The sequence below is a fragment of the Oncorhynchus mykiss genome, chromosome 12 (genome assembly GCF_013265735.2).
Source record: "Oncorhynchus mykiss isolate Arlee chromosome 12, USDA_OmykA_1.1, whole genome shotgun sequence".
NCBI classification, from domain to species: Eukaryota; Metazoa; Chordata; class Actinopteri; order Salmoniformes; family Salmonidae; genus Oncorhynchus; species Oncorhynchus mykiss.
This window is the reverse complement of record NC_048576.1, coordinates 5,460,930-5,476,879: the sequence shown is the minus strand read 5'-3', so window position 1 is coordinate 5,476,879 and position 15,950 is coordinate 5,460,930. Positions and strand designations below refer to the sequence as shown.

The 15,950-nt window shown below is 43.2% G+C and overlaps 1 protein-coding gene across 4 annotated transcripts in view; it reads right to left on the bottom strand.

Annotated features, from left to right (window-relative positions):
* Positions 1-14,817, bottom strand: part of tek (TEK tyrosine kinase, endothelial) — a 74,261-nt gene extending 59,444 nt beyond the window's left edge. For 3 of the 4 annotated variants that reach the window (XM_036936760.1, XM_036936761.1, XM_036936762.1), the window contains exon 1: positions 14,584-14,817. In XM_036936760.1, the coding sequence (XP_036792655.1) occupies positions 14,584-14,683 (100 nt within the window). In that variant the 5' untranslated portion in view covers positions 14,684-14,817. The remainder of the gene's footprint in view (positions 1-14,583) is intronic. The other variant, XM_036936759.1, reaches the window with a different exon arrangement.
* Positions 14,818-15,950: the final 1,133 nt, after the last annotated feature.

The window sequence follows — 15,950 nt, the reverse complement described above, 5'->3', positions numbered from 1 at the left end:
CACGTTTCCATTACTCCAGAGAACACGTTTCCACTGCTCCAGAGAACACGTTTCCACTGCCTCAGAGAACACGTTTCCACTACTCCAGAGTCCAATGGCGGCAAGCATTACACCACTTCAGCCGACGCTTGGTGATCTTATGCTTGTGTGCGGCTGCTCGGCCATGGAAACCAATTTCATGAAGTTCCCGACGTTGGACAAATTATTTTTACGCTTCAGCACTCTCTGTTCTGTGATCATGTGTGGCCTACCACTTCGCAGCTGAGCTGTTGTTGCTCCAAGACATTTCCACTTCACAATAACAGCACTTACAGATGACCGGGGCAGCTCTAGCAGGGCAGAAATTTCATGAACTGATGTGTTGGAAAGGTGGCATCCTATGACGGTGCCACGTTAAAAGTCACTGAGCTCTTCAGTAAGGCGATTCTACTGCCAATGTTTGTCTATGGAGATTGCATGGCTGTGTGCTTGATTGTATACACCTGCCAGCAACGGGTGTGACTGAAATAGCTGTATCCACTCATTTGAAGTGGTGTCCACATACTTTTGTATATATAGTGTATATCAATTAATTGGTGAGTGCACTAGAACAGTCTCACTCTACTAGAATCTGAAGTCAAGTGTCTACTGTTTGCTGATGATCTGGTGCTTCTGTCCCAAACCAAGGAGGTTCTACAGCAGCACCTAGATCTTCTGCACATATTCTGTCAGACCTGGGCCCTCTTTGGTTGGGGACAGAATCATCAGATCATAATGGTTGCCAGAACCATAAATGCTAATTCCATCTAGACACCGTTGCCCTAGAAAACACAAAAAACTATACCTACCTCAGCCTAAACATCAGCACCACAGGTATCTTCCACAAAGCTGTGAACGATCTGAGAGACAAGGCAAGAAGGGCATTCTATGCCATCAAAAGGAACATAAACTTTGACATACCAATTAGGATCTGGCTAAAAATACTTGAATCAGTTATAGAACCCATTGCCGTTTAGGATTGTGAGTATAACAGTATAGCTTCCGTCCCTCTCCTCGCCTTGAACCAGGTACCCTCTGCACACATAGACAACTGACACCCACGAAGCCCCACGAGGTCTGGGGTCCGCTCACCAACCAAGAATTCACTAAATAGGACAAACACAAAATTGAGGCCTCTGCAAAAATATCCTCAGTTCACAACGTAGAGCACCAGATAATGCATGCAGAGCAGAATTAGGCCGATACCCGCTAATTATCAAAATCCAGATAGAGACGTTCAATTCTACAACCACCTAAAAGGAAGCGATTCCCAAACCTTCCATAACAAAGACACCACCTACAGAGAGATGAACCTGGAGAAGAGTCCCCGAAGCAAGCTGGTCCTGGGGCTCTGTTCACAAACACAAACAGACCCCACAGAGCACCAGGACAGCAACACAATTAGACTCAACCATGTCACGAGGAAACAAAAAGATAATTACTTGACACATTGGAAAGAATTTACCAAAAAACAGAGCAAACTAGAATGCTATTTGGCTTTAAACAGAGAGTACACAGTGGCAGAATACCTGACCACTGTGACTGACCCAAACTTAAGGAAATCTTTGACTATGTACAGACTCAGTGAGCATAGCCTTGCTATTGAGAAAGGCTGCCGTAGGCAGACCTGGCTCTCAAGAGAAGACAGGCTATGTGCTCACTGCCCACAACATGAGGTGGAAACTGAGCTGCACTTCCTAACCTCCTGCCCAATGTATGACCATATTAGAGAGACATATTTCCCTTAGATTACACAGATCCACAAAGAATTTGAAAACAAATCCAATCTTGATAAACTCCCATATCTATTGGGTGAAATTCCACAGTGTGCCATCACAGCAGCAAGATTTGTGACCTGTTGCCACGAGAAAAGGTCAACCAGTGAACAACAAACATTGTAAATACAACCCATATTTATGTCTTTATTCATTTTGGCATTTCGTGAGTGTAATGTTTACTGTTCATTTTTTATTGTTGATTTCACTTTTGTTTATTATCTATTTCACTTGCTTTGGCGATGTTAACATATGTTTCTCATGCCAATAAAGCTCTTAAATTGAATTGAATGAGAGAGAGAGAGAGAGAGAGAGAGAGAGACCATATGGAAGAGATCATGGTACTGTTATGCAGCTAGCCCTCTGATGGTCTGACCTCTTGACACACACACACACACACACACACTCACAGCCTGCAGTGTATCAACCCCCTGGACAGAGAAAGATGTGTGAAGTTTCTCACATGCTGTGCATCCACTGCAGGATCCTGACAAACACATCATTTACTCAGGAAGAATAGTCACAACTCTCATATTACCCCATCACCTTTCAGTCTGCAGCAACCGTATCAAACCATCCTTCATATGAAACATCTTGGGCCTTTCTGTTGATCCTAGAATACTGTGTGACCTCTGTTGATCCTAGAATACTGTTTGACCTCTGTTGATCCTAAAATACTGTATGACCTCTGTTGATCCTAAAATACTGTATGACCTCTGTTGATCCTAAAATACTGTTTGACCTCTGTTGATCCTAGAATACTAGATCAAATCCCCGAGCTGACAAGATTTTTTAAAAATCTCTCATTCTGCCCCTGAACAAGGAAGTTAACCCATTGTTCCTAGGCTGTCATTGAAAATAAGAATTTGTTCTTAACTGACTTGCCTAGTAAAATAAAGATAAAATAGTATCTTCACCTTTGCTGACATGATCTTAGTAAAGCAGGAACATTCAGCTAAGATCAAGTGAATAGAATGTTCTGGTCCTGACATGTCATTTCCCCTGTAGCTACTGTTGTAAAGCATTCCTTCCTGTTAATGTTCAGGAAACCTCACCCTGCTATTGTTGTTGAAGTAAGAACAGTCCTGAGGACTCCTGACAACCAGGGTAGAGGTTTATAGGGGGAAGAACAGTCCTGAGGACTCCTGACAACCAGGGTGGAGGTTTATAGAGGGAAGAACAGTCCTGAGGACTCCTGACAACCAGGGTGGAGGTTTATAGAGGGAAGAACAGTCCTGAGGACTCCTGACAACCAGGGTAGAGGTTTATAGAGGGAAGAACAGTCCTGAGGACTCCTGACAACCAGGGTAGAGGTTTATAGGGGGAAGAACAGTCCTGAGGACTCCTGACAACCAGGGTGGAGGTTTATAGAGGGAAGAACAGTCCTGAGGACTCCTGACAACCAGGGTAGAGGTTTATAGAGGGAAGAACAGTCCTGAGGACTCCTGACAACCAGGGTAGAGGTTTATAGGGGGAAGAACAGTCCTGAGGACTCCTGACAACCAGGGTAGAGGTTTATAGAGGGAAGAACAGTCCTGAGGACTCCTGACAACCAGGGTGGAGGTTTATAGGGGGAAGAACAGTCCTGAGGACTCCTGACAACCAGGGTAGAGGTTTATAGAGGGAAGAACAGTCCTGAGGACTCCTGACAACCAGGGTAGAGGTTTATAGGGGGAAGAACAGTCCTGAGGACTCCTGACAACCAGGGTAGAGGTTTATAGGGGGAAGAACAGTCCTGAGGACTCCTGACAACCAGGGTGGAGGTTTATAGGGGGAAGAACAGTCCTGAGGACTCCTGACAACCAGGGTGGAGGTTTATAGAGGGAAGAACAGTCCTGAGGACTCCTGACAACCAGGGTGGAGGTTTATAGGGGGAAGAATAGTCCTGAGGACTCCTGACAACCAGGGTGGAGGTTTATAGGGGGAAGAACAGTCCTGAGGACTCCTGACAACCAGGGTAGAGGTTTATAGAGGGAAGAACAGTCCTGAGGACTCCTGACAACCAGGGTAGAGGTTTATAGAGGGAAGAACAGTCCTGAGGACTCCTGACAACCAGGGTAGAGGTTTATAGGGGGAAGAACAGTCCTGAGGACTCCTGACAACCAGGGTAGAGGTTTATAGGGGGAAGAACAGTCCTGAGGACTCCTGACAACCAGGGTAGAGGTTTATAGAGGGAAGAACAGTCCTGAGGACTCCTGACAACCAGGGTAGAGGTTTATAGGGGGAAGAACAGTCCTGAGGACTCCTGACAACCAGGGTAGAGGTTTATAGAGGGAAGAACAGTCCTGAGGACTCCTGACAACCAGGGTAGAGGTTTATAGGGGGAAGAACAGTCCTGAGGACTCCTGACAACCAGGGTAGAGGTTTATAGAGGGAAGAACAGTCCTGAGGACTCCTGACAACCAGGGTAGAGGTTTATAGAGGGAAGAACAGTCCTGAGGACTCCTGACAACCAGGGTAGAGGTTTATAGGGGGAAGAACAGTCCTGAGGACTCCTGACAACTAGGGTAGAGGTTTATAGAGGGAAGAACAGTCCTGAGGACTCCTGACAACCAGGGTAGAGGTTTATAGAGGGAAGAACAGTCCTGAGGACTCCTGACAACCAGGGTAGAGGTTTATAGAGGGAAGAACAGTCCTGAGGACTCCTGACAACCAGGGTAGAGGTTTATAGGGGGAAGAACAGTCCTGAGAACTCCTGACAACCAGGGTAGAGGTTTATAGAGGGAAGAACAGTCCTGAGGACTCCTGACAACCAGGGTAGAGGTTTATAGAGGGAAGAACAGTCCTGAGGACTCCTGACAACCAGGGTAGAGGTTTATAGGGGGAAGAACAGTCCTGAGGACTCCTGACAACTAGGGTAGAGGTTTATAGAGGGAAGAACAGTCCTGAGGACTCCTGACAACCAGGCTACATTTTCCTCTTACAGCATTTATTTTTTAAATAATAAATCTAATACTAAAGTGTCACATCAAATCCAATTGATTAAAAGGCCAATGAGCCTTATTTTAATATGAACGGCTTAATCTCTTGATTTACGTACAGTTGAAGTCGGAAGATTACATACACTTAGGTTGGAGTCATTAAAACTCGTATTTCAACCACTCCACAAATTTCTTGTTAACAAACTATAGTTTTGGCAAGTCGGTTAGGACATCTACTTTGTGCATGACACAAGTTATTTTTCCAACAATTGTTTACAGACAGATTATTTCACTTATAATTCACTGTATCACAATTCCAGTGGGTCAGAAGTTTACATACACTAAGTTGACTGTGCCTTTAAACTGCTTGGAAAATTCCAGAAAATTGTGTCATGGCTTTAGAAGCTTCTGATAGGCTAATTGACATTTTGAGTCAATTGGAGGTGTACCTGTGGATGTATTTCAAGGCCTACCTTCAAACTCAGTGCCTCTTTGCTTGACATCATGGGAAAATCAAAAACAAATCAGCCAAGAACTCAGAAAAAGAATTGTAGACCTCCACAAGTCTGGTTCATCCTTGGGAACAATTTCCTGAAGGTACCACGTTCATCTATACAAACAATTGTACGCAAGTATAAACACCATGGGACCACGTAGCCATCATACTGCTCAGGAAGGAGATGTGTTCTGTCTCCTAGAGATGAAAGTACTTTGGTGAGAAAAGTGCAAATCAATCCCAGAACAGCAAAGGACCATGTGAAGATGCAGGAGGAAACAGGTACAAAAGTATCTATATCCACAGTAAAACGAGTCCTATATCGACATAACCTGAAAGGCCGCTCAGCAAGGAAGAAGCCACTTCTCCAAAACCACCATAAAAAAAGCCAGACTACGGTTTGCAACTGCACATGGGGACAAAGATCGTACTTTTTGGAGAAATCTCTTTTGGTATGATGAAACAAATATAGAACTGTTTGGCCATAATGACCATCGTTATGTTTGGAGGAAAAAGGGGGAGGCTTGCAAGCCGAAGAACACCATCCCAACAGTGAAGCACGGGGGTGGCAGCATCATGTTGTGGGGGTGCTTTGCTGCAAGATGGACTGGTGCACTTCACAAAATAGATGGCATCACGAGAGAGGAAAATTATGTGGATTTATTGAAGCAACATCTCAAGACATCCGTCAGGAAGTTAAAGCTTGGTCGCAAATGAGTCTTCCAAATGGACAATGACCCCAAGCGTCCTTCCAAAAGTTGTGGCAAAATGGCTTAAGGACAACAAAGTCAAGGTATTGGAGTGAACACCACAAAGCCCTGAACTCAATCCTATAGAAAATTTGTGGGCAGAACTGTAAAAGCGTGTGCGAGCAAGGAGGCCTACAAACCTGACTCAGTTCCACCAGCTCTGTCAGGAGGAATGGGCAAAAAATCATCCAACTTATTGTGGGAAGCTTATGGAAGGATACCCGAAACGTTTGACCCAAGTTAAACACTGTAAAGGCAATGCTACCAAATACTAGTTGAGTGTATGTAAACTTCTGACTGGGAATGTGATGAAATAAGTAAAAGCTGAAATAAATAATTCTCTCTACTATTATTCTGACATTTCACATTCTTAAAATAAAGTGGTGATCCTAACTGGCCCAAGACAGGGAATTTTTACTAGGATTAAATGTCAGAAATTGTGGAAAAAACTGAGTTTAAATATATTTGGCTAAAATGTATGTAAACTTCTGTCTTCAACTGTAGCTGATAGTGTTCAGGGAATTACTCAGTATGAAATCCCAAATGGTCCCTATTCCCTCTATACTTTCGTCTGAAGTAGTGCACTATATAGGGAATAGGGTTCCATTTGGGACTCACACTCAGTTATACACACGCAGATGATTACGGGCGTTTCTGTTGTTGTGTTCATGCAGGGTGAAGTGTACGGGATTGGAGTGATGCTGTCATGGCTGCCTTCCAACTAGAGTTAAAGTAGTGTGTGTGTGTGTGTGTGTGTGTGTGAGGCAGACAGGCAGGCAGACACACAGACAGGAGGCTGGATACTATGACATGGTTTGCTACAAGAGTTTCTTTCTATCCTATAAACCTCAATTATATACTATCATCTCAATGTCCACAACTTTTATGTTTAAACTGGTTTGGGACAGTCGTAAGGTCATGTGCTACACGTCTCAGACATAAATACATGGTGCTGAAAGAACATTTTTAAAGAACATGAAACCTGAACGGGCATAAAACAGCTATTTCATTTCATCAACATGGTTGGCTGTTCACTGAGCATTAAACATGACATTTCTTCCTTTCTGATTTCTGTTTCATATGACCAGAAATCTATTCTCAGACCTCCGCTGTGTGTGTTTAATTTCTGTTCAAGGAAAATCTCGTGTTTTTTCATCCGCAGGTGGTCTCCCCATATCATCCCCCCCCCCCCCCCCCCCCCCCCCCCCCCACACCACCACCACCTTTCACACTGTCTGTTCTAAATGGCATCCTATGCCCAGGGCTCTGGTGGTCCAAAGTAGTGCACTATCAGAAGTAGTGCACTATGTGGGACACAGCATGTTGTTTGGACAGACGACACACCCTCAAGTCACTGAGATAAGGTCAAAACTCATCTGAACAAAAAATGAAAGGGCTCTATTTTCAGACAATTGTCCATTTCAACCTGTTGTTAAAGCCAGTGCTGTTCTGTTTTTCCAAACACAAGCGCCGGGATTGGTAATTTACCTGCGTTAAATGAGTTTTCACTGAGATGGGAGGCAATATCTGAGGTGAGTCCTTAAAAAGGTGTGCCAAAGTGCCGATTTCAGTATTCACTGGTGGGGATGTTTAAGACCAACCAAAAGACGATCCGCCCCCTTTTTTTTTTCTTTCAATTTTCTCCTAAAATTACAAATCCAACTGCCTGTAGCTCGGGCCCTAAAGCAAGGATATGCATATTGAACTTTGAACTTTGAGAGAATATAACACAATATATCTGGTAAAAGATCATACAGAGGGGAAAACAACAACTATTCTTTTGTACATGTTTTGTACCCTCATCTTTGAAATGCAAAAGGACATAATGTATAATTCCAGCCCAGCTGCAATTTAGATTTTGGCCACGAGATGGTAGCAGTGTATGTGCACAGTTTGACTGATCCAATGAACCATTGCATTTCTGTTCTAGAAATATTATATCAAGACTGCCCAAATGTGCCAAATTTGTTTATTAATAACTTTTCATGTTCAAAACTGTGCACTCTCCTCAAACAATAGCATGGTATTATTTCACTGTAATAGCTACTGTAAATTGGACCGTGCAGTTAGAGTAACAAGAATTTAAGCTTTCTGCCAATATCAGACATGTCTATGTCCTGGGAAATGTTCTAGTTATTTACAACCTCATGCTAATCGCATTAGCCTATGTTAGCTCAACCGTCCCGTGGAAGGGACACCATTCCCAAAGAAGTTTTAAGCAGTAATACAGTTGGTTATATTCATTCATACATTGTTGTGCCCCTGGCCTGAAAGGATGGAAGTTCAATATGTAGCTAGATGTAGAAGGCTAATGTTAACTGGCTAATGTTGCTCATGAATGGAAGTTAGGCTAGCGAGCAAAGCATTTTAGCCAGGTAGCCTGGGACATTAAAAACTAAAAGCTTCTACTGTATGACAGGGTCATAGACCGTTTAGTCAACATGAAAGAGAGGAGGAAGGTATTGACGTCTCTCTAGGGTGAGTCAACATGTTTTTCTACTTGCACAAACGCACACGCACACACAGAAACCAGAACCATTGACAGGCACATCATATTTAGCTTACGTTGATTGGTCTAAATAGTTTTTGTTATCTTTTTAGTTCTCACAGTATTAGACTAAACAGGGGTGATTTGATGTTGAAATGTTGAAGTTTAAATGGTGCTGGAATAATGGAGGCAGCTCTAACTCTCTATGGTTATAAATCAATAGTTGTTTAGTGGTCTGAAAATGTCAGAAACATTAACTTGCTTGACCCCTGCAGCAGGTCATGTAGCTGTTTGTTATATGCAATACTTGCTTTGTGGACTTCATCAGACAGATGTTGTTCTCTGGTTTTGTAATGAAACAAAGGTGTGGTTGAATTTATTCTACCACTGTGTCTGTCTTCTTGTCTCTGCTTTTAGGCCTCTATATCACGTTGGCAAGGCATATGAACTGAGAGGTTGAAGAGCAAACACACTTATCACAACACAGATGTTGTAAAAAGGGTTTTGTGTTTTCTGGCTTGGCTTCCCCGGCGATTTTACCCACACACTGCTACTGCGAGGTGTTAACCATAGACCGTGTCTGGCCCACATGGTGTCAGATCATAGAAACAGAACCAGATAGAGACTATCTCTATCTATCTCTACAGTGCCATTCAGAAAGTATTCATACCCCTTCCCTTATTCCACATTTCATTGTGTTACAGCCTGAATTTAAAATGGATTAAATAGGTGTTTACCCCCTCACCCATCTACACACACAATACCCCATAATGACAAAGTGTTAATATGTTTATAGAAATGTTTGCAAATGTATAGAAAATTAAATACAGAAATCACTCATTTATATAAGAATTCATACCCCTGCGTCAATAGTCTTTCTGGGTAAGTCTCTAAGAGCTGTGAGTCTTTCTGGGTAAGTCTCTAAGAGCTGTGAGTCTTTCTGCGTAAGTCTCTAAGAGCTTTCCACACCTGGATTGTGCAACATTTGCCCATTTTGCTACCTACTCTCATCACCTTGGGGCGGCCCGTCAGGATGTCCAGGATCCAGTTGCAGAGGGAGGTGTTTAGTCCCAGGGTCCTTAGCTTAGTGATGAGCTTTGAGGGCACTATGGTGTTGAACGCTGAGCTGTAGTCAATGAACAGCATTCTCACGTAGGTGTTCCTTTTGTCCAGTTGGGAAAGGGCAGTGTGGAGTGCAATAGAGATTGCATTATCTGTGGATCTGTTTGGGCGGTATGCAAATTGGAGTGGGTCTAGGGTTTCTGGGATAATGGTGTTGATGTGAGCCATGAACAGCCTTTTCAAAGCACTTCATGGCCGCGGACATGAGTGCTACAGGTCTGTAGTCATTTAGGCAGGTTACCTTAGTGTTCTAGGGCACAGGCACTATAGTGGTCTGCTTGAAACATGTTGGTATTACAGACTCAATCATGGACATGTTGAAAATGTCAGTGAAGACATCTGGCCAGTCGGTCAACACATGCCCGGAGCACACATCCTGGTAATCTGTCTGGCCCCGCAGTGTATGTTGACCTGTTTAAAGGTCTTACTCGTGATCACACAGTCGTCCGGAACAGCTGATGCTCTCATGCATGCCTCAGTGTTGCTTGCCTCGAAGCGAGCATAGAAGTGATTTAGCTCGTCTGGTAGGCTCGTGTCACTGGGCAGCTCTCGGCTGTGCTGTAATAGTTTGCAAGCCCTGCCACATAAGGCGAGCGTCGGAGCCGGTGTAGTATGATTCAATCTTAGCCCTGTATTGACACTTTGCCTGTTTGATGGTTCGTCGCAGGGCATAGCAGTATTTCTTGTAAGCTTCCGGGTTAGAGTCCCACACCTTTAAAGCGGCAGCTCTACCCTTTAGCTCAGTGCGAATGTTGCCTGTAATCCATGGCTTCTGGTTGGGGTATGTACGTACAGTCACTGTGGGGACGACTTCCTCAATGCACTTACAGTGCCTTGCGAAAGTATTCAGCCCCCTTGAACTTTGCGACCTTTTGCCACATTTCAGGCTTCAAACATAAAGATATAAAACTGTATTTTTTTGTGAAGAATCAACAACAAGTGGGACACAATCATGAAGTGGAACGACATTATTGGATATTTCAAACTTTTTTAACATATCAAAAACTGAAAAATTGGGCGTGCAAAATTATTCAGCCCCCTTAAGTTAATACTTTGTAGCGCCACCTTTTGCTGCGATTACAGCTGTAAGTCGCTTGGGGTATGTCTCTATCAGTTTTGCACACCGAGAGACTGACATTTTTTCCCATTCCTCCTTGCAAAACAGCTCGAGCTCAGTGAGGTTGGATGGAGAGCATTTGTGAACAGCAGTTTTCAGTTCTTTCCACAGATTCTCGATTGGATTCAGGTCTGGACTTTGACTTGGCCATTCTAACACCTGGATATGTTTATTTTTGAACCATTCCATTGTAGATTTTGCTTTATGTTTTGGATCATTGTCTTGTTGGAAGACAAATCTCCGTCCCAGTCTCAGGTCTTTTGCAGACTCCATCAGGTTTTCTTCCAGAATGGTCCTGTATTTGGCTCCATCCATCTTCCCATCAATTTTAACAATCTTCCCTGTCCCTGCTGAAGAAAAGCAGGCCCAAACCATGATGCTGCCACCACCATGTTTGACAGTGGGGATGGTGTGTTCAGGGTGATGAGCTGTGTTGCTTTTACGCCAAACATAACGTTTTGCATTGTTGCCAAAAAGTTCAATTTTGGTTTCATCTGACCAGAGCACCTTCTTCCACATGTTTGGTGTGTCTCCCAGGTGGCTTGTGGCAAACTTTAAACGACACTTTTTATGGATATCTTTAAGAAATGGCTTTCTTCTTGCCACTCTTCCATAAAGGCCAGATTTGTGCAATATACGACTGATTGTTGTCCTATGGACAGAGTCTCCCACCTCAGCTGTAGATCTCTGCAGTTCATCCAGAGTGATCATGGGCCTCTTGGCTGCATCTCTGATCAGTCTTCTCCTTGTATGAGCTGAAAGTTTAGAGGGACGGCCAGGTCTTGGTAGATTTGCAGTGGTCTGATACTCCTTCCATTTCAATATTATTGCTTGCACAGTGCTCCTTGGGATGTTTAAAGCTTGGGAAATATTTTTGTATCCAAATCCGGCTTTAAACTTCTTCACAACAGTATCTCGGACCTGCCTGGTGTGTTCCTTGTTCTTCATGATGCTCTCTGCGCTTTTAACGGACCTCTGAGACTATCACAGTGCAGGTGCATTTATACGGAGACTTGATTACACACAGGTGGATTGTATTTATCATCATTAGTCATTTAGGTCAACATTGGATCATTCAGAGATCCTCACTGAACTTCTAGAGAGAGTTTGCTGCACTGAAAGTAAAGGGGCTGAATAATTTTGCACGCCCAATTTTTAAGTTTTTGATTTGTTAAAAAAGTTATCCAATAAATGTCGTTCCACTTCATGATTGTGTCCCACTTGTTGTTGATTCTTCACAAAAAAAATACAGTTTTATATCTTTATGTTTGAAGCCTGAAATGTGGCAAAAGGTCGCAAAGTTCAAGGGGGCCGAATACTTTCGCAAGGCACTGTATTGATGAAGCCAGTGACTGATGTGGTGTACTCCTCAATGCCATCGGAAGAATCCCGGAACATGTTCCAGTCTGTGATAGCAAAACAGTCCTGTAGTTTAGCATCTGCTTCATCTGACCATTTTTTTATAGACCGAGTCACTGGTGCTTCCTGCTTTAATTTTTGCTTGTAAGCAGGAATTAGGAGGATAGAGTTGTGGTCAGATTTACCAAATGGAGGGCGAGGGAGAGCTTTGTTCGCGTCTCTGTGTGTGGAGTACAGGTGAACAAGATTTTCTTTTGTATCCCTCTTGTTGCTCATTTAACATGTTGATGGAAATTTGGTAGAACTGATTTAAGAGACATCCGGCTCTTTGTCCTCTGTTCCTGCGTCGCCTCCTTTTGCAAATAACGGGATGATTTCACTGTCGGGTGTTTGGAGAAGGTCTTGTGTTTCTTGCTTGTTGAGGAAAAATCTTTGTCTAATCCGAGGTGAGTCATCGCTGTCCTGATATCTAGAATCTCTTTGTTGAATCCGAGGTGAGTGATCGCTGTCCTGATATCTAGAATCTCTTTGTCGAATCCGAGGTGAGTGATCACTGTCCTGATATCTAGAATCTCTTTGTCGAATCCGAGGTGAGTGATCGCTGTCCTGATATCTAGAAGCTCTTTGTCTAATCCGAGGTGAGTGATCGCTGTCCTGATATCCAGAAGATCTTTGTTTAATCTGAGGTGAGTGATCGCTGTCCTGAAATCCAGAAGCTCTTAGTCTAATCCGTGGTGAGTGATCACTGTCCTGATATCCAGAAGCTCTTTGTCTAATCCGAGGTGAGTGATCGCTGTCCTGATATCCAGAAGCTCTTTGTCTAATCCGAGGTGAGTGATCGCTGGGCGGTTGGGCGCCTGTAAAACTGCTGCCATTTCTTCCGGCACCATTTTGAATGTTGTTGATCCATCCTCAGTTTTCTCCTTTCACAGCCATTAAACTCTATAACTATTTTAAAGTCACCGTTGGCCTCATGGTGAAATCTCTGAGTGCTTTCCTTCCTCTAGGGCAGGGTTTCCTAAACTCGGCACACCAAGAGGTGCAAGTTTTAGGTTTTGCCCTACCACTACACAGCTGATTCAAATAATCAACTGATCATCAAGCTTTGATCATCTGAATCAGTTGTGTAGTGTTAGGGGAAAAAAACAAAATGTCTACCACTTGGGGACCGAGGACTGAGTTTGGGAAACGCTGCTCTCCGGCAAAACGCTGCTCTCCGGCAAAGACGCCTGTATCTTTGTAGTGACTGGGTGTATTGATACACCAGCTTAAGTGTAATTCGCTCAAAGGGATATTCAATGTCTGCTTTTTATTTGTATTTTCTACCAAATGAAATCAAATAAAATGTTATTGGTCACATACACGTTTTTATCAGATGTTATTGCAGATGAAGCAAAAAATGCTTGTACTTCTAGTTCCAACAGTGCAGTAATATCTAACACTTTACACAACATATACCCAATACACACAAATCTAAGTAGGAATGAATTATGACTATATACATATGGACGAGCGATGTCAGAGCGGAACGAACTAAGATACAGTAGAATAGAAAACAGTATATACATATGAGATGAGTAATGCATAGACTAAGATACAGTAGTATAGAATACAGTATATACATATGAGATGAGTAATGCATAGACTAAGATACAGTAGTATAGAATACAGTATATACATATGAGATGAGTAATGCATAGACTAAGATACAGAAGTATAGAATACAGTATATACATATGAGATGAGTAATGCAAGATATGTAAACATTATTAAGTGAATGAGATATCGTGGAATAGTACTATTTTTAAATCTACCAATCGGTGCCCTTCTTTGCGAGGCATCGGAAAACCTCCCTGGTCTTTGTGGTTGAATCTGTGTTTGAAATTCACTGCTCAACTGAGGGACCTTACAGATAATTGTATGAGTGGGGTACAGAGATGAGGTAGTCATCCAAAAATCATGTTAAACACTATTATGGCACAGTAAATGTTTACTCCTGAGCTTGCCATAACCAAGGGGTTGAATTCTTATTAACTCAACATTTCAGCTTTTCATTTTTAATGAATTTGTAAAAAAATAAATATATGTATACATATCATTATATTATAATTATAATACCCATATTATAACCATATTAATAACCATATTATAATTCCACTTTGACATTATGTGCTATTGTGTGTAGGCCAGTGAAAATAAATCTCAGTTTAAACAATTTTAACTTCAGGCTGTTAACAACAAAATGTGGAAAAAGTCAAGGGGGTGTGAATACTTTCTGAAGGCACGTGTGTCTCTGGACAGATCTCCCTTGGGGTCTAATGACCTCAATATAAATAAAGAGTATAAAATGTGCTAGATAACGCAAAAGGGACTCAGTAGAGTAGAGATACATACCCGGAGAGTACCAGTACACCAGACACACAGCAGAGTAGAGATACATACCCAGAGAGAACCAGTAGACCAGACACACAGCAGAGTAGAGATACATACCCGGAGAGAACCAGTACACCAGACACACAGCAGAGTAGAGATACATACCCGGAGAGAACCAGTAGACCAGACACAGAGTAGAGTAGAGATGATAACACATGATCCTCCAGCGGTAGGCTGGTAAAGGCTCCAGGGCTGGGGTGTACATCCACACAGCGCTGCTGGTCCGAGGTGCTCAGACTGGGGATACAGAGAAGACCAAACCCCTGAGGGTGTCAGAGAGACCCATCAATACACATCTCTTCACAGTCTTCCTGGCTCTGAAAAGTCTCTATCGCACCCTCCCTTTCCCTCCCTGCTTTTCCCTCCCCTGTCTTGCTCGCCCCAGAACCCTCCCTCTCTTTCCTTTTCCTCTCTGCTCTCCTTCCTTCTTACTCCCTCTCTCTCTCCCTCTCTCTCTCCTTCTTACTCTCTCTCTCTTTCCCTCTCTCTCTCCTTCTTACTCTCTCTCTCTTCCTCTCTCTCTCTCCCCCTCTCTCTCTCCTTCTTACTCCCTCTCTCTCTCGCCCGCTCTCTCTCCTTCTTACTCTCTCTCTCTCTCTCTGCTCTCCCTCCTTCTCACTCTCTCTCTCTCTCCCACTCTCTCTCTCTCTCCTTCTTACTCCCTCTCTCTGCTCTCCCTCTCTCTCATTCTTACTTCCTCTCTCTCTCATTCTTACTCCCTCTCTCTCTCTCTTGTCTCTCGTGTCTCTCGTGTCTCTCTCTCTCTCTCTCTCTCTCTCTCTCGTCTCTCTCTCTGCTCTCTCTCTCTCTTGTCTCTCGTGTCTCTCTCTCTCTCTGCGTCTCTCTCTCTCTCTCTCTGCTCTCTTGTCTCTCATGTCTCTCTCTCTCTGCCTCTCTCTCCAGGCATTGGGAGTTACAGTTCCTTTTCCTGTTTCCTCTTCATGTCAGGATGGGAGGAAAAGAAAAGCCTCCCAGTCTGAACAGAACAATGCCATGATTTTAATTACCATTCCTAGGCTATATCCCAAACAGCACCCTATCCCCTATTTAGTGCACTATGCTGGACCATAGGACTCTGATGTAAAGTAGTGCACTACATAGGGCATAGGGTTCCATTTTGGGATGTATCCCTAAAGGCCCCTTGGGGAGGGTCCTTAGAACAGTCCTACAGAATAATAATCTGTTAGGGAGTGTCCATTAGAGACCAAAAACATCCTTGGATACAGAGGTTTATATACTGAAACAAAAGATATAAACGCAACATGCAACAATTTCAAACATTTTACTGAGTTACATTTCATATAAGGAAATGAGTCAATTGAAATAAATTCATTAGGTCCCTTAATCTATGGGTTTCACGTGACTGGGAGTACAGATATGCATCTGCTGGTCACAGATACCTTTAAAGAGAAAGGTAGGGTCTCCGCTGTTGATTGTGACCTGTGGAATGTTGTCCCACTCCTCTTGAATGC